Source organism: Nelumbo lutea, chromosome 6, assembly GCF_056320005.1.
Source record: "Nelumbo lutea isolate HS-2025 chromosome 6, American lotus-T2T, whole genome shotgun sequence".
Taxonomy (NCBI): domain Eukaryota; kingdom Viridiplantae; phylum Streptophyta; class Magnoliopsida; order Proteales; family Nelumbonaceae; genus Nelumbo; species Nelumbo lutea.
Window position 1 is genome coordinate 15724267 of NC_142689.1, and position 24679 is coordinate 15748945.

The window sequence follows — 24679 nt, forward strand, 5'->3', positions numbered from 1 at the left end:
CAATTCCGACTGCGAACCAACACCCTTAGGCTATTAAATCAATTTATGAAAATTAAAGGTATCTTTAATTCTTTTACCCACAAAAATAGAAAAAACAAATAATACTTCGATGACCAGTTTTAGAATGGCAGGCGAATAAAGAAATGCTCTTTAATTATTAATATGCAATGCATCTTCTGAACAGTCACCTCACCGAGAGTGTACTCTTTAGTCATTTGAAGCCAAAAACGAGATTGTGTATACATTTTTCCCCTTCATTGGAGTGGGGCTGTATTACGTATTAACACAAGAAACTGGTATGGTAGGTAGCAAAAAGCAAAATAACAAAAACGAGGCGGGGCATTTGATATTTATACTAAATGTAGATGGCCCAATGTGCAAAAAGACCAAATATAGACACTTCCCATGGTAGTAACTAGTAAAGATTTAACGGTTTTTAACTACCAACGCCGGTTCTCAAAACTACTGTTGCCCCCGACCAGTTGAAGCTCCTCTTGACAATTGTGGAACAGATTTCCTCCCAGAGGTTTGGGAGCTATTTCTCGGCAACGAGAAACCAGAGTCCCGTTGGTTAGGTTTCCCAACTTCTGAAGGCCCATTGCCTCTGCCAACGCCTCCGGCTGAAGGTCCAGAGCCCAGCTTGCCGCCAATTGCTTCATGAGACACAAAACCAGAGTCCCGCTGGTTGGGCTTACAGATATCCAAAGGCCCACTTCCTCTGTCTCTCCGTGTGCCTCCGCCTGAGGATTCAGAGCCAACAGCTTTCCAACTTTTGTTGGCAAAAGATGGACTAGATGAAGGTTGGCCACCAACTGCCGAGTCCCAGTGGCTGGGTTGCCAGGTTCCAGAAGGCCAAGATGGACTAGATGAAGAAGAATTGCCACCAACAGGTCCATGATACCCAAAACCCGGGTCCCTATGTCTAGGTTGCCAGGTTCCTGAAGGCCAAGATGGACTAGATGAAGAAGAATTGCCACCAACTGCAGTATGATACCCAATACCCGAGTCCCTATGGCTGGGTTGCCAGGTTCCTGAAGGACCATTGCCTCTCCCTATGCCTCTGGCTGGAGGTCCAGTACCCATAGCCTTCCAACTTCTGTTGGCCAGATAAGGATCAGCTGAAGGGTTGCCAACATTAATTAATCCCCCACATCCAAAATTCTTGTCATAGTTTGATGCTCTGTTATGGCCACTCCCCCTACCAGAAACCAAGAATGTCTCTCCAGATTCTCTTGTTACTGAAGCAGACCCAAATGAGTGAATTCTGTTTCCACTAGATCGAGTTCCTCTATGAGGCTCAAATCTTTGGCCAGAATCCAATGAGTCAATCCGCTCCCTTCCCCTTTCCCTTCCAAAACCCCTGCCCGAACCTGCTGCCTTGAATATTTCTTTTGGTGATGAAGAATCTGGAGTACAACTAGTATTGTTTACTTCTTTCCCATATCTCCTTGAAGCCTGCAGTCTGGATATAATACATTTTTGTTTGTTATGGTGACAAATCGTTAGATAAAAAGGTGCAAAACAAAGAGTGAGTAGTTAAAGTGAAAGGATCACCTATAAGGCGGTCTTGCACCCTCGTATTCATGCCAAAGAGGTTCCTTCACAATATCATCTTCAGTTATTGTCTGCAAACACCATTGAACTTAAGCAGGTAAGAGATAGAAGGCTAAAAGCTCTATAAGAAAATTTCACATTTACTTTTATAAAACATTGTTCTAGATTATTGCAATTCATGCCTAAAACCAAGGAATCACTAAAACACACATCGAAAGAAACACAAGAAATTTAACGTGGTTCAGCAATTTGTGCCAATGTCCAATGATGAACCCCTAGAAAATTTCACATTCTCAATTCATCGAAATCCAATACAACCTTAGCACACAAGCTAGTTTACCAATGAACTAGTTCCAAATTCCTACTTTGACTCCAACCAAGATATATAAAACAAACACCGAAGCACACCTCTAAAGCCCCCTTGAAACATTTTTTTAATAAAGGATCCATCAGAATACAAGTCACCTCTACCATCACCAACCAGAAACCAAATATATGATGAACAGTTGAACACAATGTCTTCATTATACTATTTAACAGTACCCAATGGACATAAACAACAGTAAAATCAGGCACAATTGTGTAAGATGACGATTCGATCCTGGAGTAAATCGTAGACTGGGCCAGTGACAGCACACAGTTCCAGGAGTGCTAATAACATCACAGGTTTGTGCCATCTTAACAAAACACTTGAACAGGATGTCAGGATATACATTTATTCTTATTAATATTTGAAAATTCTGAAGTGTTGTGGAGGTGGAACAAACTGAAGATGTGCTTAGTGTTTGTTGCTAGCAGAACAAGACTCCAGTTCCAGTCATCACATAGTGAAATACATTCTTGTGGAATTTACCAAATAAAATTAAAGAATATCAAAAGAGTGTCCATGATAGGTCTCTACAGCTATTCTCCTGTATATCAATCCTGTTAGGATGGGCAAGGTAGATAGTATCTATTTTGTAACTCAAACTTAACGAGACAATTGTCAATTACAATTCAATGACTTGCCATATGTTACTTGCACTGCATTTTGAGCAGCTGGATCTTAACAGAAGAAACCAAAACCAGCAATATTTGGTTTTAGTTACCAAATTAGACATTCGAAAGTTAACAAGGAAACTGTTTTAACCACCTTTCAAACCAAAGCATTCTTTTTAACTCTTTCCCGATGGAAAGACTTCATCTATTGTCATGAAATGCTGGTGAATTCAGTTGATTTTCTTGTGTTCAAAAAATAAATAAATAAATTAGATCCCTTTGTCACCAATTTTGAAAACATTAAAATAAAAACAGTTTTAATTAGGCAAGGGTGTACCTTATCCAGAATTGTCACTCCCTCAAGAAGACGAGGAATATGTGGATGGTTTTCCGGGCATTCATATAGAACACATCTGAATCAGTTGTGAGAGAAAACAATGAGTAAGATGTTAGTACTCCAGAAGGTTATTATACCTAGATTAACATCTACACAGACCTACCAGACTCTGGCTAATTAACCAAAGATTAATGAAGAAAAATAATCACAACATGGTATAATTATGTGCAAAACTTACAAGACATCTTCCCCTAAATTTTCTTGTAGCTCCTCCATAGAACAAGAACTAATTGTCAAAGAAGCCTCTTCACAAGGGCAGATAAAGCCATTTAACCCACCACTGCAACAAAAAATTAATATATATATATATATATATACATATATTTCAAAGTAACTTGTCATTGCATTCTTTTTACCCTTTATCAACTAAGAAATGCATTTTGAATGAAAACAAATAACAGTTTAGAAATTAGGTTAATTTATACGAGAAAATTAAAAAAAAAATGTCAAACTGTAGAAATGCTATGATCTGCATACCTGGAAACGATATCAATGGGTTTCCTCAATTTTATCAGTTTCTTCAATGACGTCTGCTGCTCAAAATAAAGTGACAAGGCTTGCAATCCCAAGTCAGCAATACACCTGAGAAACAACTTAGCAATAGATTCCTTGTTCCTCTTGGCTTCCTCTGCCTACAAATGTATTCCAAACTGTAATTAGTGGAGTGTAATTTTCCACAATAGAAATTTGACCAAAGTGAAGATTTTCCCGGCCTGAGCATCTTTATCAAATACCACATACCTCCAGTTCCGCTTCTAGTTTTTTCGTTTCCTTTACAAGGCGGTGTTCATTAATAAAATCGAGTTTTGTAATTCCCTTCAGCAAAACAAGGACAAATGGACAATTAAGAATACTAAAATAAAAAAATTTACATTAAAAAAAAAAATTATTTCCACACACAGAAAAACACCTGCCACATGTACCGTTTTCCATCCGTATCGACTTCAAAATCTGATCAAAATCACAAGAATAAGTTAAATTCACAAAATTACAGAATGACATTGACTATATTATAAAATGAGTTACCCTGGGGGTAGAAATCCCTGATGTTGGATTCCTCAGAGATCATCAGCTCCCGATAAGCTCTAGGAAGGGCAGAAGAACTAATGGAGGGAATTTCAGTCACTTCTGTTCGAACAAAAATTCACTACTGAACAACAAATAAACAACAAAGTCTAACCTTCTAGGTGGAAGAACACCCATCAGTTGATCAAAAGGTTTAAAAGGACAATCCATTTTAAATTTTGGGTGGACATGAGCAAAACCCTTCAGGTCTGAAGCAAATGGACCATAGTGGAAAGGATAAAACCTGATGAAACAGTCGAATTTCAAACTTGTCTTAGTAAGCAGGAACTTCTCAAAATGAATCCCCAGTTCAGTTCTGCATAAAAGAAACTTTACCATGTCCAAGATGAGACTCCTGAAAAATAATATCGCAACACCCAGAATAGGCCCTCAGTGTACTTCTCTACCTGTACATCCAAAGAGTGTCAAGCAAAACACAATTAGCAACTACATACAAATGCCTAGACAAATTTGTTGGAGAAAGCATTGTAACAGATATGAATCAATTAGAGAAACCACAGTGGCTAATGAATAAATTAGCACTCGTCAAAATCGAAAATAAACAAATTCAAGGAATTTATCAAGTATTTGTGATGGAGGAAGATTTGGCCCGACCTCTTGGCCACCCAACACGTGGAAGCAACCGAGGGTGACCTAGCAGGAGCGACAGCTCGGCATGGCAATGCGCTCAAGGCGCGAGCTCTAAGAGGAGGAACCAGCGGTCCGAGCTCCCCAAAAGGAGCCCGAACTCTCCCTTTGACCCCGAGCCTTACAAGGAGCGCAAAGGGCAACAACCAGAACTGGCCCACCCCAGGGCAGTTCGGGCCACACTTCTATCCGAGCTCAAGACTTCACCTCGCACACCACTCCGGCACTTCGTCTCCAGGCCGCCGAACTGAACAACCGTACCTGACACCAAAGGAGTTTGTATCCTGAGGCGGCGCGCCTGACCGACTTAGGATCTGACGCTTGACAACCGCACTTCAACGGCCACCTGTCACCGTCACCTCCAGTTACAGAGATGGCTCCGACAAAGAGAGCAGTGGCGGTTGTCTCCCCCAGCAGAGGTGATGACACCCGAACTGACAGAAGTGCAGAGGTAATGATACCCGACCTGACAGGAGCTTGGGAGTGAGTACGCAAGGTGGTTATAAAAGGCCCTCTTCCCCCCAAGAATGGAGGTACGCGATAACTTTGCGCCATCTGGTTTTTTATCTTGCCTTTGAGAAAATACTAACTTGAGCTTCGGAGCACTCTCATCGAGTTCCTCCCCGGAGACTACTCGCTTTCTTCTCCATTGCAGGTACCTTTTCTCCAGTCAGAGGCAAGATCGTTGACAGTTAGGACCGACCGGATTGCGCTCCATCAATTGGTGTCGTCTGTGGGAACGCTTCTAAAAGATCCCTCTAAAACTTTCATAGCACCTTTTCTCCAAGAAACCCCAACACCCATGGCTTCTTCCAGCAATGCCAGATGTAGCACAGAAATGAACGCCACCAGAGAACAACTTCAAGTCCCCGTGGTGTGCATCAGACAGTTCACCATCCCCCTTCCGGTGGATGGGATCCCCAGCCTGAATGCGCCACGAACAGTGGCGCCCGTGAATCTTCCCGCCATAAACGTCCCCCTTCCTCCCTCTGTTGGAACCACCTTTGCTGAACCAACCATTGTTCCCCTGGCAACCAGCCAGAACCAGATTGATGACCTGGTACATGGCATGCGGGCCATCTAAGCCCAAATGCAGCAGCTTCAACAACATCAAATCTACCAACAGCAGATGCTGCACCATGTATCCCAATACCACTACCAGCAGCAATTCCCTCAACTGCCTCAAAGTCAGCTCCCACCTCGGCACCCCGCCGTTAGGCGAGCCAAGCCCTCCCCTCAAGGCGGGCGCCCCCACCAGGAGTCTTCCCAAGCTCGAGCCTCCCAGGCTCGAAGCCCCTCTAGAAGCCAGGCTTCATCCCCCGGCAGGAGAGAGAGAGCGGCTGCCCCCGCCTCGCCACGCGCCGGCGGACGGGGAACCCGATCCATCAAGTCAGCATCACCTCGGCGCTCTCAGGACGGACCCCTGCACACCGAAAACCGGTTTAGCGCCTTAGCCGCAGACTACCTCCCACAGTCCAGGCCCATCGAGCTCGGGAACACCGAAGCAAGTAGCGCCAACGTCGGGCCTTCCAAGCAGCAGAGGCGCCGCCGACGAAGCCGCCGAACTGCAACCCACGTCCTGCCCGAGCTCCTAGGTGAAGAAGCGAGCTTGGACGAGGTAAAGGCTGCCCCTATCCTCTCAGTCCCTTCCCCCCTGTCATCAGAACTCCTTGCAGTTCCTATGCCCAAAGACTTCAAACTCCCCCCACTCGACAAGTATGATGGGTCCTTTGACCCCAGCAACCATGTCGATGCCTTCCAATCCCAGATGCACCTGACTAGGGCTAGTGAGTCCTGTATGTGCGTAGCCTTCACTACCACCTTCAGAGGAGTGGCTCGCACCTGGTACAGGAACCTGGCCCCCGGGTCAATAAGGAGTTGGGCCCAGTTCGTGCAGGTCTTCACCACGCACTTCGTCACCAGCAAGCGGTGCCCCCGAACCGAGGAGAACCTCCTCGGCATGGTCCAGAAGGAAGGGGAGCCCATCCACAGCTACGCCAAGCGATTTAACGACACATGCCTACAAATTCCACGCCTAGACCCCGCAGTTCAGCTCGCGGCGACCAAGATGGGGGTGACACACAAGGAGTTCAAGTAGCACATAGTGGCCAACCAGCCTGCGACAATTGCTGAGTTCCTTAAGCTCGCAGAAAAGTTCATGCGAACGGAGGAGGAGATCAACCAAAAGATTGGGGATGGGTTTGAAAAAAGAAAGAGAGAAGAACTCCCCAATCAAGGAGACAGTCGGAAGGATCCAGCTCGAGCGCCGAAACCAAGCCAGTCGTTCCAAGCTCCCATGGCAGGTCGGACAGACTACATGACCTTGAACAGGAAGCGGGCTGAGATCTTGATGACGATCAAAGACGCCCGTTCGTAAAGTGGTCGCATCGCCTAAAAGGGAACCCAAACGAGAGGAACAAAAACTTGTACTGCAGTTTCCATAGATACCACGGTCATAGTACCGAACATTGTAATAATCTCCGCGACGAGATAGAGGGACTCATCCGTCGTGGGTACTTTAGAAATTTTGCACAGCATAATAATAATAATAATAATAATAAGACAAGTCGGCAAGGGGAGCACGGTAAGGATGCTTCCGAGTCCAGCAGCAGGCCGGCCGAACAATCGCAAAGACAACCTCCGGAAGAGAGGCCAGTTCGGGGAACCATCCACGTGATAGTGGTTGGTTCGGTGGTAGTAGCGGGTTGTACTTCGGCAACGGCCCGGGCGTCAGTTCGCGAAGCTGCCCGAGAAGAGCAGCACCCTTCGAAGAGGCCGAAGACGGAGGAACCGATTTTCTTCACAGAAGACAATGCGCAAGGGGCCCACTACCCCCACGATGATACGCTTGTCATAAAACTAAGGATCAACGGCTTCGATGTCAGGCGTGTGCTTGTTGATTCAGGCAGCTCGGCGGACATTCTCTTCAAGTTGGCGTTGAAACAACTTCAGTTGCAGAGAAGCGAGTTGAAACCCGCAAACACTCCTCTGGTGGGCTTCAGCGAAGAGGAAGTCAGGCCCCTCGGGAAAATAGCAATACCTGTGGAAGTCGGCGCATGGCCCTGTGCGGTCAGACTCAACCACGATTTCCTGGTGGTCGCGACCCCCTCCCCATACAATGCCATAATAGTGCGGCCGTTCACTCATGTCCTACGGGCAATGGTCTCCACCTACTACTTGGCAATGAAGTTTCCTACAGACTTCGGTGTGGGAGTAGCGCAGGGCGACCAGCTTGAGTCCCGCAAGTGCTATGTTGCCGCCCTGAAGGGAAAAACCAAGGTAGCCAACGAGCTCGAACTGGAGCAACCTACGAAGCAAGGCAAAGAACGAGCTATGCCCACAGAAGAAACGGTCATGATCCCAACTTCAGCTACGGACCCAACTCGAACGCTACATATCGGTGCCTCCGTCCAAGAACCTCTACGATCCGAACTGGTAAGTTTCTTACTTCAAAATTTAGATATTTTTGCATGGTCCACGACCGATATGCCCGGTATTGACCCCAGCCTTATAACTCACAAACTTAATATTGACCCTGTAGTCAGACCCATTAGACAGAAGAAACGCAACTTAGCCCCAGAACGCTGGAGGGCGGTCAATGAGGAGGTCGAAAAGCTCCTCGCAACGGACTTCATAAGGGAAGTTCATTACCCAAGCTGGGTAGCCAACCCAATTTTGGTAAAAAAGGCAAACGGCAAGTGGCGCAACCTCGGGACATGAGTTGCTAAGCTTCTTGGATGCCTACTCAGGCTACAACCAAATCAGAATAGACCAGTCCGACGAGGAAAAAACCACCTTCATAACCGAGTTCGGCCTGTACTGCTACAAGGTCATGCCCTTCGGACTGAAAAATGCTGGGACGACCTTCCAAAGACTCGTGAATAAGCTGTTTCAGCCATTAATTGGCACGAAAATAGAATGTTATGTAGACGACATGGTCGTCAAGACAGTTTTCGCATGAATTAATACAAGACTTGCACTCTGTCTTCCAAATTCTGCGTCAATTTAGCATGAAACTAAACCCAAACAAGTGTCTTCGGTGTCACCTCGGGTAAGTTCCTAGGGTACATCGTCAACTGGCGCGGTATTGAGGCCAACCTGGACAAAATAAAGGCCATCCTAGATATGAGACCACCTTGAAAAGTAAAAGAGGTTTAGAGGCTAAATGGCCGCATAGCCGCCCTGAGCCGTTTTATATCCAAGTCGGCAGACCGTTGCCTGCCTTTCTTTAAGGCAAGTAAAGGCAAAGGGTTCGAGTGGACCCGAGACTGCCAGCTCGCGTTCGACGAGCTAAAGAAATACCTCGCTAGTGTGCTAGTCTTAACCAGGCCCAAGGAGGGCGATGTCTTAGAACTGTACCTCTCGGCAAGCGACGAGGTGGTCAGTTCGGTACTAATAAAAGAAGTAGATCGGGTCCAACGACCCATCTATTATGTTAGTAAAATTTTGCAGGGAGCAGAGATGAGATACTCGCAGATAGAAAAGTTGGCATACGCACTGATAATTGCAGCTCGGAAACTCCGCCCATATTTCCAGGCTCACACTGTCATCGTCTTGACTGACAAACCTCTGAGGCAAGTCTTACTCAAGCCCGAGGTTTCCGGTCGGCTGACGAAGTGGGCCATCGAGCTCACCGAGTACAACCTCCAGTATAATCCATGAAGTGCTATTAAGGCCCAAGCCTTAGCAGATTTCATCGCCGAGTGCACGTTCAGCTCCAAAGTCCCCAGGCCAATTGGGCCTAAGACCCCCAGTTCGGGTGAGCCCGGAGCTCCCAAGCCAATAGAGTCTGAACCCCGTGAGGTAGCAGCTAGGGTGGCATCTCTCCTAGTTAGGCCAAACGCGAACTAGGATGAGGAGCCCTGGATCCTTCACGTAGATGGCTCCTCGAACCAATAGGGCAACGGGGCTGGAATAGTCTTGCGCGGCCCGGGTGAAACGAAACTGGAATACGCGCTACGCTTTGAGTTTGCGGCATTCAACAACGAGGCGGAGTACGAGGCATTGATAGTTGGGCTGGCCCTAGCGCAAGAGGTAAGAACGAAACACAGTTATCTGCAGCCAGCTTGTGGTCAATCAGGTTACGGGCGAATACGAAGCACGCGAGCTAACTATGGTCGCCTACTTGGCAAAGGTAATAGAGGCTCTGCTCAACTTCCAGTCATACTTCATCAAGCAAATCCCGAGGTCAGAGAACACTGAGGCCGACGCCTGTCCTGGTTAGCCAGCACCAGTCACAATGGCATGAGAACCGTGTACATAGAGAACTTGCCTCGGCCTAGCATTCTCGGGGGGGCAGAGGAGGTCGCTCCCGTCCTTGAAGCAGAGCCAAGCTGGATCGACCCACTCACGAGCTTCTTGCTTGATGGGACCCTCCCTATAGATCGCAATGCAGCCAGAAGGGTGCAATTCCAGGCAGCCAAATATGTCATAATAGACAAACGGCTGTACCGACAATCCTACACGCTCCCCTACCTGCGTTGCTTGCGACCTGCCGAAGCCGAGCTCGTACTCCGCGGACACTTGGGGGGCAGGGCCCTCGCCCAGAAGGCACTTCGACAAGGGTACTACTGTCCAACGATTAAGGCAGAGGCCATCGAGCACGTTAGAAAATGCGACAAGTGTCAGAAGCATGCCAATATCCACCATCAGCCTGTCGCCGATCTCAAGTATCTCACTAGTCCATGGCCCTTTACGCAATGGGGCATCGACCTCCTAGGGCCATTCCCGCCAACAACAGGTGGGAGGAAGTTCTTAGTGGTGGCGATAGATTACTTCACAAAGTGGGTAGAAGTTGAACCTCTCGCAACAGTAACAGCTCGAAACGTACAGAACTTATGTTAGAAGAACATAGTATGTCGCTTCGGGTTACCTCGGGTACTGATCTCCGACAATGGCAAGCAGTTCGAGGACATCAAATTTCAGGAATGGTGCCAAGATATGGGGATTCGGCAGAACTTCACATCGGTCGCGCACCCACAGGCAAACGGTCAAGCAGAAGTTATGAACAGAGCCATCCTCCGCGGGCTGAAAGCGCGACTAGACCGAGCTAAAGGGTTATGAGCAGAAGAACTACCAAGTGTTCTATGGGCTCACCGAACTACGGAAAAAACCGCCACGGGAGAAACCCCCTTTAACCTCACCTACGGCACTGAGGCAGTAATACCGGCGGAGATCAAAGTACCCACACTGCGACTAGTAGCATACGACGATCAGACAAACGGAGATGAGCTACATACCAACCTCGATTTACTCGACGAGGTAAGAGACCTTGCGTACATCCGGACCGCAGCTTACCACAAACAGTAGCTCGGTACTACAATGCCAAAGTAGAAAAGCAGAACTTCCACGTCGGCGACCTGGTCCACCATAAGATCATGGCACCCGAGCCCGGCGTTGGCAAACTCGGACCAAACTAGGAAGGACCCTACCGAGTAAAGAGAACACTCGGGGGAGCATACGAGCCCGAAACCCTAGAGGGCAAACAAGTACCCCGGGCATGGAACGTCGTCAATTTAAGACGATACTACCTATAAATCACCAAGCGAAGTGGACTAGGAGTCGCTACCAAAGCCTAAGGGCTAGAATGTCGAGCTAACAAGGACCTCGGCACCATAAGACTTAGTCACCTCTTCATGGGCACACAAAGGCAAAATGCTAACACCAAGCTGACAGACAAAGTGCTTACAACGAGCCGATAAGGACCTCGGCATCTCATCATCAGAGGCATATAGTCAGTTCATCAATATAGTCAGTTCGGCAATATAGTCATTTCGGAAAAAAGACGGTGACAGAACAACACTTAACCAAGGAGGACATTTCATTACAGCATACTCTGCCTAATTTCAAAAAAAAAAAAAAAAACAGAAGCGAGCTCACAAGCCCATAGGTACATCTTCCTCACCCACGGAAGGCACTTCAACGATACCTGAGGGTCCTGCCTCGTCCTCAGAATCCGGTTCACCGTCAGCCGCGTTGGCCATCTCTTGAGTAATGCGCGAAGTGGTTATGGCGCTGATGTCAAGCTCGGGGTATGTGTTCCTGATCATCCACCGGCTCAGTTTAAAACCCATCCTGTACGGGCCCACCATCAAGTCGTCAAAGCGTGGCGAGGCGATATAGTCATCGATAGCCTTCTTTATGGCATCCTCAATGCCCTAAGAAAAGATCTCAGTCTTCTCCCTAATATCCTCCTAAAGGTATTCAACCTGATGATGCAAGTCCAGCCTCAGGTCCGCCATGTGCTTCACCACCACTCCCATGGCCTCGGTGTCTCTCTGAGACCTCGCCAGTATGGCCTGTGCAGCACGAGAAGCCGCTTCAGCGGCCTGGGAATCCTCTTCGACAGCTCGTGCCCGCCTCGAGCTCCTTTCCGCTTGGGCAGCTAAAGCATGGATGGAGGAGTTCACCTGCCAAAAAGAAAAATAACGACAATGTTAAAAGAGTAATAACAAGAAAAGTAATAACAAGGAGCCCGACAAGAAGTCGCTGACTTACCTCCATGGCATAAGAGGCAGCACGCCCGACTACGTGGTTTAAAGGAAGCTCGGCCCACGCCGCGACCTCCTTAGGGTAAACGGCCTCCCTACTTTTGTGAAGAGCGTGGTTCGGCAACAGCACACTCCTGAACTCGCCTTGGCCTCCCGAGCCTAAAGGCCCAGCCCGAGTATAAGCAGCCTCAGCGTAAGGGGCCCCCATATAAGCAACCTCGACGTAAGGGGCCCCTGCCGCTTGTACTGGAGTGGCCATCCCGGGCTCCCTGGGCGGATCCATTGGCGGAGAGCTCGGTACCTCGGGCTCCGCATCTCGGGGCAGTTCGGCACGAGTCCGTTTGGCAACTCGCTTCCTCCTCTTCATGGCATGAAACAGGTTCCCACCGCGAGTCTTTTCTGCGTCCATCGCACTTGCAAAAAGAGCTCGGCATCATGAAAACGAAAGAATGGAAAGCAAAACAAAGGCAAGCCTCTGAGCAAAGGGACCTGCCCGAACTCAAGTCGGCCTGGATGAGCTTGGCCTCCGTCAGATAATGGTGGCATTTTAGCCCGAGTCGGGCCCAGTCCCAGAGGCCCTTCGCCGTCTCCCTATCTAGAGTAACACCGGGGTCAGGGACAGTCAACCCCCACCCGATTTGGAAAGGCCACCCCATTGCACTTCGTACCCCGAAGTAGTCTCGTTTCCATGCCAGGACCTTGTTGGGAAGATCATGTAAAAGCTTGAACCCCGGGCGAGGAGACAAGTAGTACGCCCGGGAAGGGGACACCCGCCTACGCTCGGGAAGGGGACCCGCTTGCTTCTTAAGCATGAGAATAGAAGAAAAAATCTCTAGGTATAAAGGCAGAATGTGTTCGCAAAAGAGGGAGATAGTCCCAACCAAATTGCGAATAAAATTCGGGTGGAGCTGACTGACGATAACGCCGAAGTGGTTCATAACCTCGACGATAAGAGGGTGGAAAGGTAGGCGTAGCCCGGCGACGAGCTGCTCCTAGAATATCACAATCTCGTCAGGACCGTGTTCCCAAGGGAAGTCGCCCGAGGGTATAAAGTAAGTATACACCTCGGGTAGATTGAACTGGGTGACAAGGGAGTAAAGCCCCCCAGGCGTCAAGGTTGAGGGCCCGAACTTGTCTAATGTCCGACCTCAACGGGAGGAGGATGCCAAACTACCCGAGGCGACTCGGCCTACGGGTTCAAACTCTTCCTCGAGCTCCCCCTCGAGCTCTACCTCGAGCTCACTAAGGTTGTTGGGGGATGCAGCTCGGTTCGTAGAACCTGCATCTGACCCCCTCAAGAAGTTGTCTAAGCTGTCCAAGGTAGACATCGGGAGGAAAGGAAAACCAAGAACAAAGTACTGACTCACCCGGAAAAAGCTAACGGACTACGGAAGGTTGACACCAACTAAAACTTGGACGCGAGCTCAAGAAGCAAACGCAGGAAAATGGCGATGGAAAGCGACAGGGGGTCCCCCACTATTTATACCGACAATGACCAAAAATCGACGGCACTGATCAAGGCAGATCCAATGGCTGACAATAAAGCTGACCGCACGCTTCCTAAGACCGAGACGTGACTGGCCACACATCTTTGGAAAACGAAGCGACGTCGGCGCACGTCTCCCAGCATTGAAGGCAACATGGCGCATTTTTTGAATTTGAAATAACGCGCGTCGTCACGTCTCCCAGCATTTAAAGATAGATTGGCGCGTTTTCCGACTTTTTGGCACTCGAGGAATCCGAAAATCTCCTGACGTACGCACACTTCACGCCATCACTCAACCGGTTTGAAGTACGGGTCAAATCCACCCGTTACCTCGCGAACTCCCCGCACTACGACAAGACCCTTAGCGCGAGGAGTGGGGGGCAATTGATGGAGGAAGATTTGGCCCGACCTCTTGGCCACCCAACACGTGGAAGCAACCGAGGGTGACCTAGCAGGAGCGACAGCTCGGCATGGCAGTGCGCTCAAGGCACGAGCTCCGAGAGGAGGAACCAGCGGTCCGAGCTCCCCAAAAGGAGCCCGAACTCTCCCTTTGACCCCGAGCCTTACAAGAAGCGCAAAGGACAACAACCCGAACTGGCCCACCCCAGGGCAGTTCGGGCCACACTTTTATCCGAGCTCAAGACTTCACCTCGCACACCACTCCGGCACTTCGTCTCCAGGCCGCCGAACTGAACAACCGTACCTGACACCAAAGGAGTCCGTATCCCAAGGCGGCGCGCCTGACTGACTTAGGATCTGACGCTTGACAACCGCACTTCAACGGCCACCTGTCACCGTCACCTCCAGTTACATGAGACGGCTCCGACAAAGAGAGCAGTGGCGGTTGTCTCCCCCAGCAGAGGTGATGACACCCGAACAGGCAGAAGTGAAGAGGTAATGATACCCGACCTGACATGAGCTTGGGAGTGAGTACGCAAAGTGGTTATAAAAGGCCCTCTTCCCCCCAAGAATGGAGGTATGTGATAACTTTGCGCCATCTGATTTTTTATCTTGCCTTTGAGAAAATACTAACTTGAGCTTCGGAGCACTCTCACCGGGTTCCTCCCCGGAGACTACTCGCTTTCTTCCCCGCTTCAGGCACCTTTAGCTCCAGTCAGAAGCAAGATCATTGACAGTTAGGACCAACCGGATTGCGCTCCATCCAATTTGCATTTGTTTTTCTCAATCTGTAAAAACAACAATGAAGAATATACGAACTTGATGGCTTGATTTTAGTGCAATTTTCACTTGCAATGGTGTAAATGCATGGGAATGCAAATGGGTTGTGTGTAAATTCCAATTTACTTTTGAGGCCAGTTCACTTACATTGGTGTAAAATAGAAAGTAAAATGTAGTCCCCACTTTATTTGAAAAATAATGGAGACAAGAGTGATGTTATTTATTTAGGAGTAAGGTGGAAAACAAAACGATGTTGTCCCCATAGGGATAAGGTAGGAAGAAAGAGGTGAAAATTTTGTATCAATTTTTCAGAATGCAAATTTTACATCAGGTGGGGGTCCAAACCTTAAGTCATAAACAAACAGATGCAACACTGAACGGGTGCAAAATTTGCATTTGGTTCAGTTTTGCACAGCAAACAAATACAGAGCAAAGCTTTAAAATCTAATGCATAGAAATGTCTAACAAAGAGATGTTCCATGGAATTATCAAGTACAGATTATTGGTACATGAGAAATTAAATCAACAGAAAGTGTTAGATAAATGATGAAACAAAAGAAAATAGATTGGCACAAGAAATAAAATCGAAGTATCCAGAGGTCAATGAATGTGAAGCAACAATACATACTATCTCTTTCCTCTTGCTTTCTAAATCAGCTTCACCCTCCATGGAAAATTTCTCTTTATAATATCGCTGCTTCCAACCTTCTGTGCCCAATTTCACCTATAAATAGGCACAAGGAAAACAAGAAAGACACAATTGTAAAAAATCATCTACTTAATTAAAGAAAGCAAGAAAAAAACAAGCAACGATAAAATATCATCTAGTTAATTAATTCAGCAACACTGTAATCTTTACTGAACAATAGGAAAAGTCAATCTAAACCTAAATCATTTTAAAACCAAAAATTGTCAATAAATAGCACAAACCCTGTCCTTTTCAAAGCCACCCTGTTTAAATAGGTCTGATTTCTCACGAGTATAATCTTTCAACTTTTGTTTTAACTCCTTGGTGTTTTGCACAACCTGCAAGAAAAACTAATTAGTTTCAACTGCCACCAACCAAAAAGTAGCTTGTCCTTCAATAAACATTCTGGACTATAGCTTACAATATTATACTTCTCTACCAAAAATATTTAAACATGTTACTTCTTCTGTTAGTGAGGGATAAATTTTGTCTAATATTTGTGCTCCAAATACTGTCATGCATGTTGAAAACTATTAGACCGATTCCATATTTCAATTCATGGACCATCACATGAAGGAGCAGTAGAACATGACAAAGGAAAAGCAGAATCCTAATAGTACACTTGATCAGATGTATCCGTTGATTCCAAAACTTATCACAAATCAATAATCAGATGTGTCAGAAAGTAATTTCAACCATTGTTGCACATCAAAGAAGTGTATCATCATCTATGATAAGCCACATCTAAAATGTAGAAAGTAACAAAAAGGAAATCTTTGCCCCAAAAGGTACAAACATTACAGCTAAATCTTTGCTGAAATTTGTTTTCCCAGATGAAAAGTACCTCGTCACGATTCCCCAATGCCTCAAGAGATGAGGTTGCTTCATTTGTAACTCCCAAAGAGTCATTCCTTGCATCGAGCCTTAAATTTTTGCTAGAGGCAAACTGAACTGAGTCTTCCAGCTGCAGAATCCAACTCATCTAAAAACACTTGTTCAAAGATCAAAGAACACGTGTATATGCACCTACTATATTTTGGTTCTCACCTCATTTTGTGCATTCTCACGCATGAGTTTCTTAATCTTGCGCTCACGTAGTTCAGATCTTTTCTTAAATATTTTTTCTTCATAAGTCCCAACTTTAAGGATAAATTTCTCCACCCTTTTTGACTTTACATATCCACATTTCCTGTCCTCTACCTGTTTAGCATTAAAACAGCAGAAAATTGCATGAGTGCCTCTACTTTGGTCTGAAATGTAAATGTAAATGTAACAGATAAGGAATTACTCTGCTCATATCAACAAGATAGCCCCCCAGGTTCTTGAACTCTTCCTTGTATACGCTCATCATCAAGTTAATTGAACCCTATTGAAGAACAAAGGTGAAACCATTCAATCCCATACAATTTAAATTGTTTTCCCATAAGGCTACGTTTGGTTGCAGTGCAATTTTATTTGCACTAGTGCAAATGCATGGAAGTGCAAATGAAAAAAAATGCAAATTCTCATTTAATTTTGTTTTGTGTTTTACTTTATTCTGTTTCATGTCTTAATTATCTTCATTTGCACTGCAATAATCAAATAAAATAAGCTAAAATTTAAAACAGAAATAGGTCAGGATTTACACACAAATCATTTGCACTGCCATAATTTTGCATCAGTACAAATTTATTTGCATTGCTACCAAACACAGCCTAATGATTTGAATTAGATATAAAGCCAAGAAACAGAAAAAATAAATAAAACAAAGACATGATAAATACCTCATGGATTTCTAGGGTAGGCAAGTGAGGTAAAAAATCATTTCCCGTAAAAAAGCATATGAAGATGAAATCATCAATAAGGCGCTCAAGATCAACTTCGAAAGGAGGATCAGATATTTGCATGTCAAGCTCCAAATACTCTCTTAGTGACCATATATTTAAAAACTACAATAATGAAAAATAAAGTATAAACCATTAAAAGGTGCAGATATAAAGGCATTGCCTTGAGATTATTTGAAGGTTAAAGTAATAAAGCACCTGATAAGGCTTTTTTTGAGTCAACCGACACCCTTCCATTGCATTAATATTTCGAAAGCATCCACTTTGCTTCACTAATCCAGATTCAGACATACCAATGCTGGATTCCAAGTATTTCATGCAGCAGATTGGTTGCTTTTCTTGAGTCACAAGATCCTAAAAACAGAAGGTAATAGATAGCATACTGAATCAATAGAATCTCGAGATTGTAGGAGATAAGATCAAAATTTACCATGTGTAAGTCCCAAATCTATAAAGATAATCTTCATCATGTACCTCTCTCAATATAGAGAAATGCACTTCATGTGTTGCCAATGCTAGCACTATCAGATCAGCATCCTAAAGGTGAACAAAGCAAAACTATAAATGCAGTTATTAAACCCAAAAAAAATGTAATTTTCATTTTGACAAATTGAAAATCATGAAGCAGAAAGAAGTTTTGTCATACCAAACCATGCAAGCAATGGCGGGTGTTTGGATTATATCCTGGAAGATTGCGCTGTAAGCGGATAAATGACATTATCTTATGTTCACCCTCTCCAGGAACATTTGCATCAGATAGAATAACCTTCAAAACAAGAAAATATGGGAAAATTAGATGCTAGATATTGAGAATTACATATAGACGCATAAACAAATGTAGAATCACCTTAAACTGAATTTCCTGTTTAGAGCAGAAGAAGCCTATTGGGAAAAAGACCAATTACTTTGGTTAAGAATCCAAACCTTTATCTGATTCCAACCAGGATCATTCTTCAGCCTTGAACGGATATAAGATTGCAGAGCCTCTGACAATTTAAACATGAATTCGGTTCCTGGGGTTATGATGTTAGAGTCTGAAACCTCAGACTCTTGCTTTGGAAGAACAAGCTTCCCTTGCAGTTCAAATTCTTGACGGAGTCTTTCCTCCTCAGCCTCCTAAAAGAAACAAAACCGAGCACATCAAGTAATGCCACGAATCTACATAACAGACTGAGGTGAACAAAACTGACCGCCATTTCAGCATCTTTAGCAGCTCGGAAGCGGCGACTTCTCTGCTGATTCATTTTAGCTCTTGGAGCGACGCCATCTATTTGAAACATCACGTACCAGAATCATTTCAACACAACGAAGAATAATAACGTCAGGAACCATGAACCAGAAACTTGAATCAAGAACTAAAGATATATATATATAGAACCAGAAACTTGAATCAAGAACTAAAGAGTATATATATATACTACGTGCATTGTTACGTTAGAAGTGGAGCCTTGGATTTCATCTGAGGCCAACAACTCGGCACACCTAAATCACCAATCTTACGGTAGACCAAGGAAAACTCTCACTAATTTGAATCGATTTTCGAGCTCTCAAACTCTGGGTACGTCAAATGAGCCCTGAGTTTTCTCCTCCTGTCCCCGAGCCGAACCGACCCCGTCCGAGTTACGGGTAGAATCGCCGAGTTTAAACAGGTCAACTGTCTTACTGCAGTCCACACGGACACTGGGACTGCTCATGTTCAATTATTCCATACGAGAGCGAGAGAAATACAGGCAAAGAAAAAGGACAAGAGGAAAGGAGAGAGAGAATTCATGCAGAGAAGAAGAAGAAGAAGAAGAAGAAGAAGAAGAAGAAGGGGGTCCACCCACCAACTGCCATGTAAAGTAGCTTTCTGGGTCTTACGATACCAAAAAGCCGATCAATGTATTCAAATATCCTCTCGAATACTTCTTGGAAGGTTGTGGGTGGAAATAACTGCATTAATTAAATTTACACCAAATCAAAATCCAAGTAAGGGTAAAGCACAAAGAATTACAGATTGCCAGTTTGAGTTAAACTACACTACACTAATGTGTTGAAATATTCACGCAAGTATTCGTAACATCTACACAAAACGCAAAGTGAACCGTGCCCAACATCTAATTTCCACTGACATCAGCGGAGAAACAGTAACTAAGAAGAGGAATTTCTGGGTTACTTCTTACGATTGCCTGTGTGATGAAGAAACTAAAAAGCAATCTCTCTTATAAAATTTTGAAAAATCGGTTGTTCTCTAAACGCCTAAGATAAGATGAACAAGAAAATCATATTTAAGCAAGCAAAGGAAGGAACTAAATCAAAAGAGGCAAGATGATTAACGAACTTCATCTTCGGGATGGAAGCAGGGATGTATGATTCCATTCATGTCCAGATAAAGATTATCGAACTCGATTCCATTTGGGTTCGGTTTGCTGGAATCAATTTCGTGTCCTCTTTCCTCTACTGCGTTCACCACAGTGCTGGGATACTTATGAACCAGCCATCTGTAGAACGATGGAACCCCCATTAGTTCCCTCTACCAGCAGGTACCAGCTCTCCCTTCTCTCTCTCTATCTCTCCCTTGTGAATTCTGATCAAGTTGTTCGGTTGCTCCTTGCTACTAGCTGTTCAGAACGAACACTGAGCCACTGACGAGGTTTATACGTGCATAGCAGATGCTTCTCGACTTCGTCGATCTCTTTCGCCGCCTCCCGCTTCTCGAGGTTCAAAATCGAAATGATTTTGTTTCCTTTTTTTCTTCAATCAAGTGCACGGTTCTTTGATACAAAACTTCAATCCAGAACGAACAGCGGCGAGGAGTAGTAGACGAGAGAATCGGCTTGGATTGATCGCGTTGGATCAAATGGGTCATCAGTGTCAGTGGTGGGACCCGTGGTCTCGAGCCTCAGGTTCTCAACAGCAGTAGAGAGAACAAAGAACACATGGATGGTTTTACCGGGTAGAACTTGATAAGACGTTACTGATTCATGAGACCTTTATGGAATAATGACGAGCTTTCAGCCGTTGGATGAGAATCGGAGAAAGTTCGTGGCGCACTCAAACTATCAAATCGACGGCTCAATCTTCGACAATTCGTTTATTGCAGATCTGCTCGACGATTTCACATCTGCGCCCAGCCGCCCACAGAACGCACCCCACGAGCGCTCTAAAGTACATTCAAACCGTGTATTGTGAATATCTCTGAATGATAAATACGGTAAATTTCCAATGCACGCATGTGGGGCGGAGATGTGAAATCGGCGCAGATGTGAATTCTGATGGTAATTGGGAAAGGCTTGAGGAACAGTCAATAATAGATATCAATGGAATTCGGAATTGGGATCTTTTCCTCACACACACAGGGCGCTTTACACCGATCTCACATACGCATCTCAACATACATTGAAAATATCTCCCGTGAATAATAATGTATTAAGCATCGGAAATATTTTCAATATACGGTGGGATGTGTATGTGAAATCGGTGTGAGGCGCCCTGTGTGAGAAACACATTCGGTCTCGATACAGTGGACCTTCGACCTAAAAAATCTGCTTTCACACGTACATGTAGCTTTTTTAAAGAGTAGGGCTCAACCCAAAGCACCTAAAGAAGGAAAAGGCTGTTCTTATTCTCTTTATGACATGGAAAATAACTACTTTTTTGTATTCAATTCAAAAACAAAAGCACAATGGCTAATGAACAACACCACAGGTCCTTTCTTTTCTCTCTTTCTCTCAAGTCTGATTTTACCCCATCTCCGGCTTCTATTCTTTTGTTCTTTTGGCTTATTTTAAAAGAAGTATAAATACAAATATACACACTACAAATTCATGCAAAATAATACAAAATATAAGATTTTATAATCTATATTTTTTTTATTTATATTTATGAAACATCTAGTTCTTTTATTCTTTTAAAATAATTATTTATTGCAAGGTGCCAAGCAGTTGAATAGTAATGTCTCCTATTGGTCGTAGTGGAGATTTAGGATCAAATCCTACCTGCACCTGGGTTAGAGGGGTTACCCCCTAGTGTAGCCCTTTAAAAAGAAAGCAAGAAAAAGGCTTAATGGCCCTAAAAGGTGAGAGTAAATTTATAGGCAGAAGCATCCAAATTAAAGAAAAAGTTAATTGAAATATATAAATAATACGAATAATATATAATATATTGAGTTAGAACAATATAAAATATAAATCTATATTATTATAAGATATATATTTGTCTTGTTTTTGGTTCAGCTAATAAGAAGCTAAATGTGATTATACATGTCAATCTATATATTTAGCACATGACCTTACTTTACTTTTCAGTACCCATAAAATAGAAATTTATAAGCAATAAGTTCTAGTATTTACACTTTGAAAAATAATAATAACCATTCAACTAACAATTGTAAACCTTATATATTGCAAGTTTTAAAACCCAAAGTTGTGAAATTATTTAAGTGACCAATCATAATGTTTTAGGTTATCAAAGATTCTCCATTATAAAAACTGTTTTCACAAATAGGATCGTTTGATAAATCATTCATATGATTGATATTATATTTATGACCACGCAATAATTTAGAAAAATGACACAACTTAGTCACTTTTATCTACGTCAAAAATAATAATAAGAAGAAGAAAATAAAAATAAATCCATCCAAAACAAAAACAAGGCAATAACAAAGTTGGGGTGTTGGATTTAGAATATTAAGAAACAAAAATCCCATTTGATTTAACCAGAAAAAGAAACTAAGAAATCAGTTGGTTCTATGCATTTAACTCTCATAAAACATAAAGAGATATGAGATATGTGTCTTATTGGTTTTTCAGTTTTATTCTTTGTATTCAGCCCGTAATTACTAAAGTGCTCATCTCATATATTTTGATTTTGTCATTAATTCTTAAAGCTTTTGCCTTTTATGAGATTTGAGGTAAGGGCTTAAACCTCACCTAGCTAAAGACATACAGCTCATGCCTTGTCACGGGGCTTAAGCCTTTGAAAGCAATGCTCCTCGTTGATTGCCATATCCTCCACTAAAACTAAACAAATGATAATGCAAAGAAAAGATGTTTGTGAGTACTTGTACAAGTCATACCCAATTCATTCAAATCCTTTCTCAGAGAAAAACACAAATAAATAGTTAATGTCTCAATTTGTTTATGGTTGCATATGTATAAATGAATGAAAGTGCAACTTAAAAATTTGTAAATTTTGGTTCACTTTTGTTTCGGGTTTAATTTATTTTATTTTGCTTTTGACTTTATTTTGAACAGATAAAACAATGTAAAATCCGTAAACCAACTTTTGAAATCGAACTATTCAGGGTCCCATGCCATTCCACTAGTGCAACAAAAACATTGGGTTGGGAATTGGGATCCAATGTTTCGAAAATAGAAGATATAAGAGATGAACGACTGATCCATGTTAGTGGTTGGGCCCATGTGTCTTAAAGTCTCATCAACCTATAGGCTCCAATTACTTCGTTAGCAAGGAAAATGGAAATACGGAAGGGATGGATTGGTGTTACATGTATAAAGCATTTTAGTACTTCATGAGACCTTTATGAAACAGTGACCAGCTTTCAACCGTCGGATGAGAATCTGAGAATGACCGCGGCGAACTCAAAGGATCAATCCAGCAAGCAGCAATCAAATCGACAGCTCACTATCCGATAACTCATTCCTTGCTGCTTGGTTGGAGTGGTTGGAATAATGGCAAGGTCTCGGTGGACCTTCGAAGAGAACGAAAAACCTGTTATTCTCTCTATAGGCTATAGCATGGAAAAATATAACTAATCTTTTGTATTCAATCCAAAACAAAAGCCCAATAAGTCAATAGCTAATGAATAACCAATTGAAGTACATTATTTACTTCTTTTTTTCGTTTGGTTTTAAAGTCAGTAGTTGAGGGAACGGGATCTGCTCCTCACACTTGGGCGCGCCTCACATGCACATTCATCGTGCATTAGGAATATCTCTGGTGAAAAATAACTTATAAATACGGGAGATGTTCCAGGATGTGCCTGTGAGATGTCCTATGTGAAGTGCAGATCCAGTCTCGTAGTTGAGGTGTAATGATCCAAAGATTTGAGACATAATGCAATTTTAATCAAAATTTATAAATGAAGAAAATAAGATGTAATATACCAAATCAAAACGATATAGAAGATATATAAGTAGACTTGTCCATGGGCCGGGTAGCCCAATGGCCCGACCCGCACCCCGGTCGGGCTTGGTCATGTAATTATGCCCATGGGCCTGACCTTGGGCCTAACGCAGTAAGCTCGATTGTGTTTCGGGACAGGTTTGGGATTTGTCAAAAAAGCCCGACCCGACTCAGCATTATATATTTTATAAAATACATAATATGTGTATTTTATATATTATATAAAAATATATAAATAATATAATATTTATTGATATATATATATATATATATTTATAGTTTAATACATACATTTTTTATTTTTCTTTATAATTTCTCTCTCTCTCTCTCTATCTCTATCTCTATTCAGCTGCTTCAGTAGTAGTAATAGCATGGGCTAAATTTCGGGTTCAGGCCCAAGCTCGGGCTTCGGGCTTTTTATGAGGGCTAGGCTTGGGCCCAAGTTGTAGGCCTGATGGTCCTGGGCCTTAGAAAAATCTATTAATACAAAGTAAAAACACGCCCCATGAACAGGTCTATACATAAGTTTATAATCAATAAGTTTTAGCCTTTTCAAGTGTTACATAACTTAATAAGTAAGTAAGTAACTAACTAACAGTCATAGACTCTTTATTTAATTCCAAAGTTCTCGAGTTATTCAAGTAACCGGTCATAATGGTTTAGATTATCAAAAATTTTTCACCATTATCAAAATTGTATGATTATCCATGTAATTGATATTAGATTTATGGTCACCAAACAATTTAGAATAAAGGAAGGAATTTCGTTGATTTAATTTATAAAGAAAAGAAAATAAATCCATTGGAAAGAAAAATGAGAAACAAACAAACTTGGGATGTTAGATTTAGAGTAATAAGAAATTCATTGGTTCTATGCATTGGACTCCCCTAAAACACCAGATTAACTCAGAGTTTGATTTGCTTTATTGGTTTTTCATTTTACTGTTTATCTCGCCCATAATTATCAAAGCATTTTTCTTATATATTTTGAACTATAAAATATATTTTTTGTATTAGATCACTAAATAGTCATTAATTCTTACAATTTACACCTTTTACACTTGAAATTTAAAGTGTATGATCCTTTATAACAACGTCCTAAACCTCACACTAAAGTTGTAAGGCTTAAGGCTCAAGGCAAAATCTATAAGGTGTATAACTCATGTCTCAAGGCTTAAGCCTTTTTAAAACAATATTCCATAGTGATCGTCATGTCCTCCATTAGATGGAAAATTGGAAATGA

The 24679-nt window shown here is 43.4% G+C and overlaps 1 protein-coding gene across 6 annotated transcripts; it reads right to left on the reverse strand.

Annotated features, from left to right (window-relative positions):
- Positions 1-136: 136 nt before the first annotated feature.
- LOC148847565 (5'-3' exoribonuclease 3-like) lies at positions 137-20252 on the reverse strand. Of its 6 annotated transcripts, none has more exons than XM_088952592.1 (23): positions 19629-20252; positions 19135-19240; positions 18499-18575; positions 18233-18424; positions 17955-18074; positions 17783-17845; positions 17507-17662; positions 17249-17413; positions 16774-16851; positions 16533-16685; positions 16330-16449; positions 15728-15823; positions 15426-15521; positions 4331-4401; positions 4110-4238; positions 3956-4032; positions 3840-3880; positions 3671-3745; positions 3407-3561; positions 3108-3209; positions 2870-2945; positions 1555-1625; positions 137-1462 (listed from the first exon to the last, which is right to left on the reverse strand). In XM_088952592.1, exons 1-23 carry the CDS (start codon positions 19809-19811, stop codon positions 463-465), a joined length of 3402 nt encoding a protein of 1133 aa, XP_088808718.1. In that variant the 5' UTR covers positions 19812-20252; the 3' UTR covers positions 137-462. The 6 variants fall into 6 exon arrangements, with proteins under 6 accessions (XP_088808718.1, XP_088808719.1, XP_088808720.1 ...); XM_088952593.1 differs by having other exon boundaries at positions 18734-19240; positions 19629-20117; XM_088952594.1 differs by having other exon boundaries at positions 18730-19240; positions 19629-20078.
- Positions 20253-24679: the final 4427 nt, after the last annotated feature.

Excerpts from the sequence above, each read along its gene's own strand:
- LOC148847565 (XM_088952592.1), bottom strand. The coding sequence starts at position 19,811 with ATGGGGGTTCCATCGTTCTACAGATGGCTGGTTCATAAGTATCCCAGC. Across the intron at positions 16,686-16,773 it reads ATCTTGTTGATATGAGCAGA|GTAGAGGACAGGAAATGTGG; the intron begins GTAATTCCTTAT and ends AATGCTAAACAG. Across the intron at positions 3,746-3,839 it reads GAAAACGGTACATGTGGCAG|GGAATTACAAAACTCGATTT; the intron begins GTGTTTTTCTGT and ends GTTTTGCTGAAG.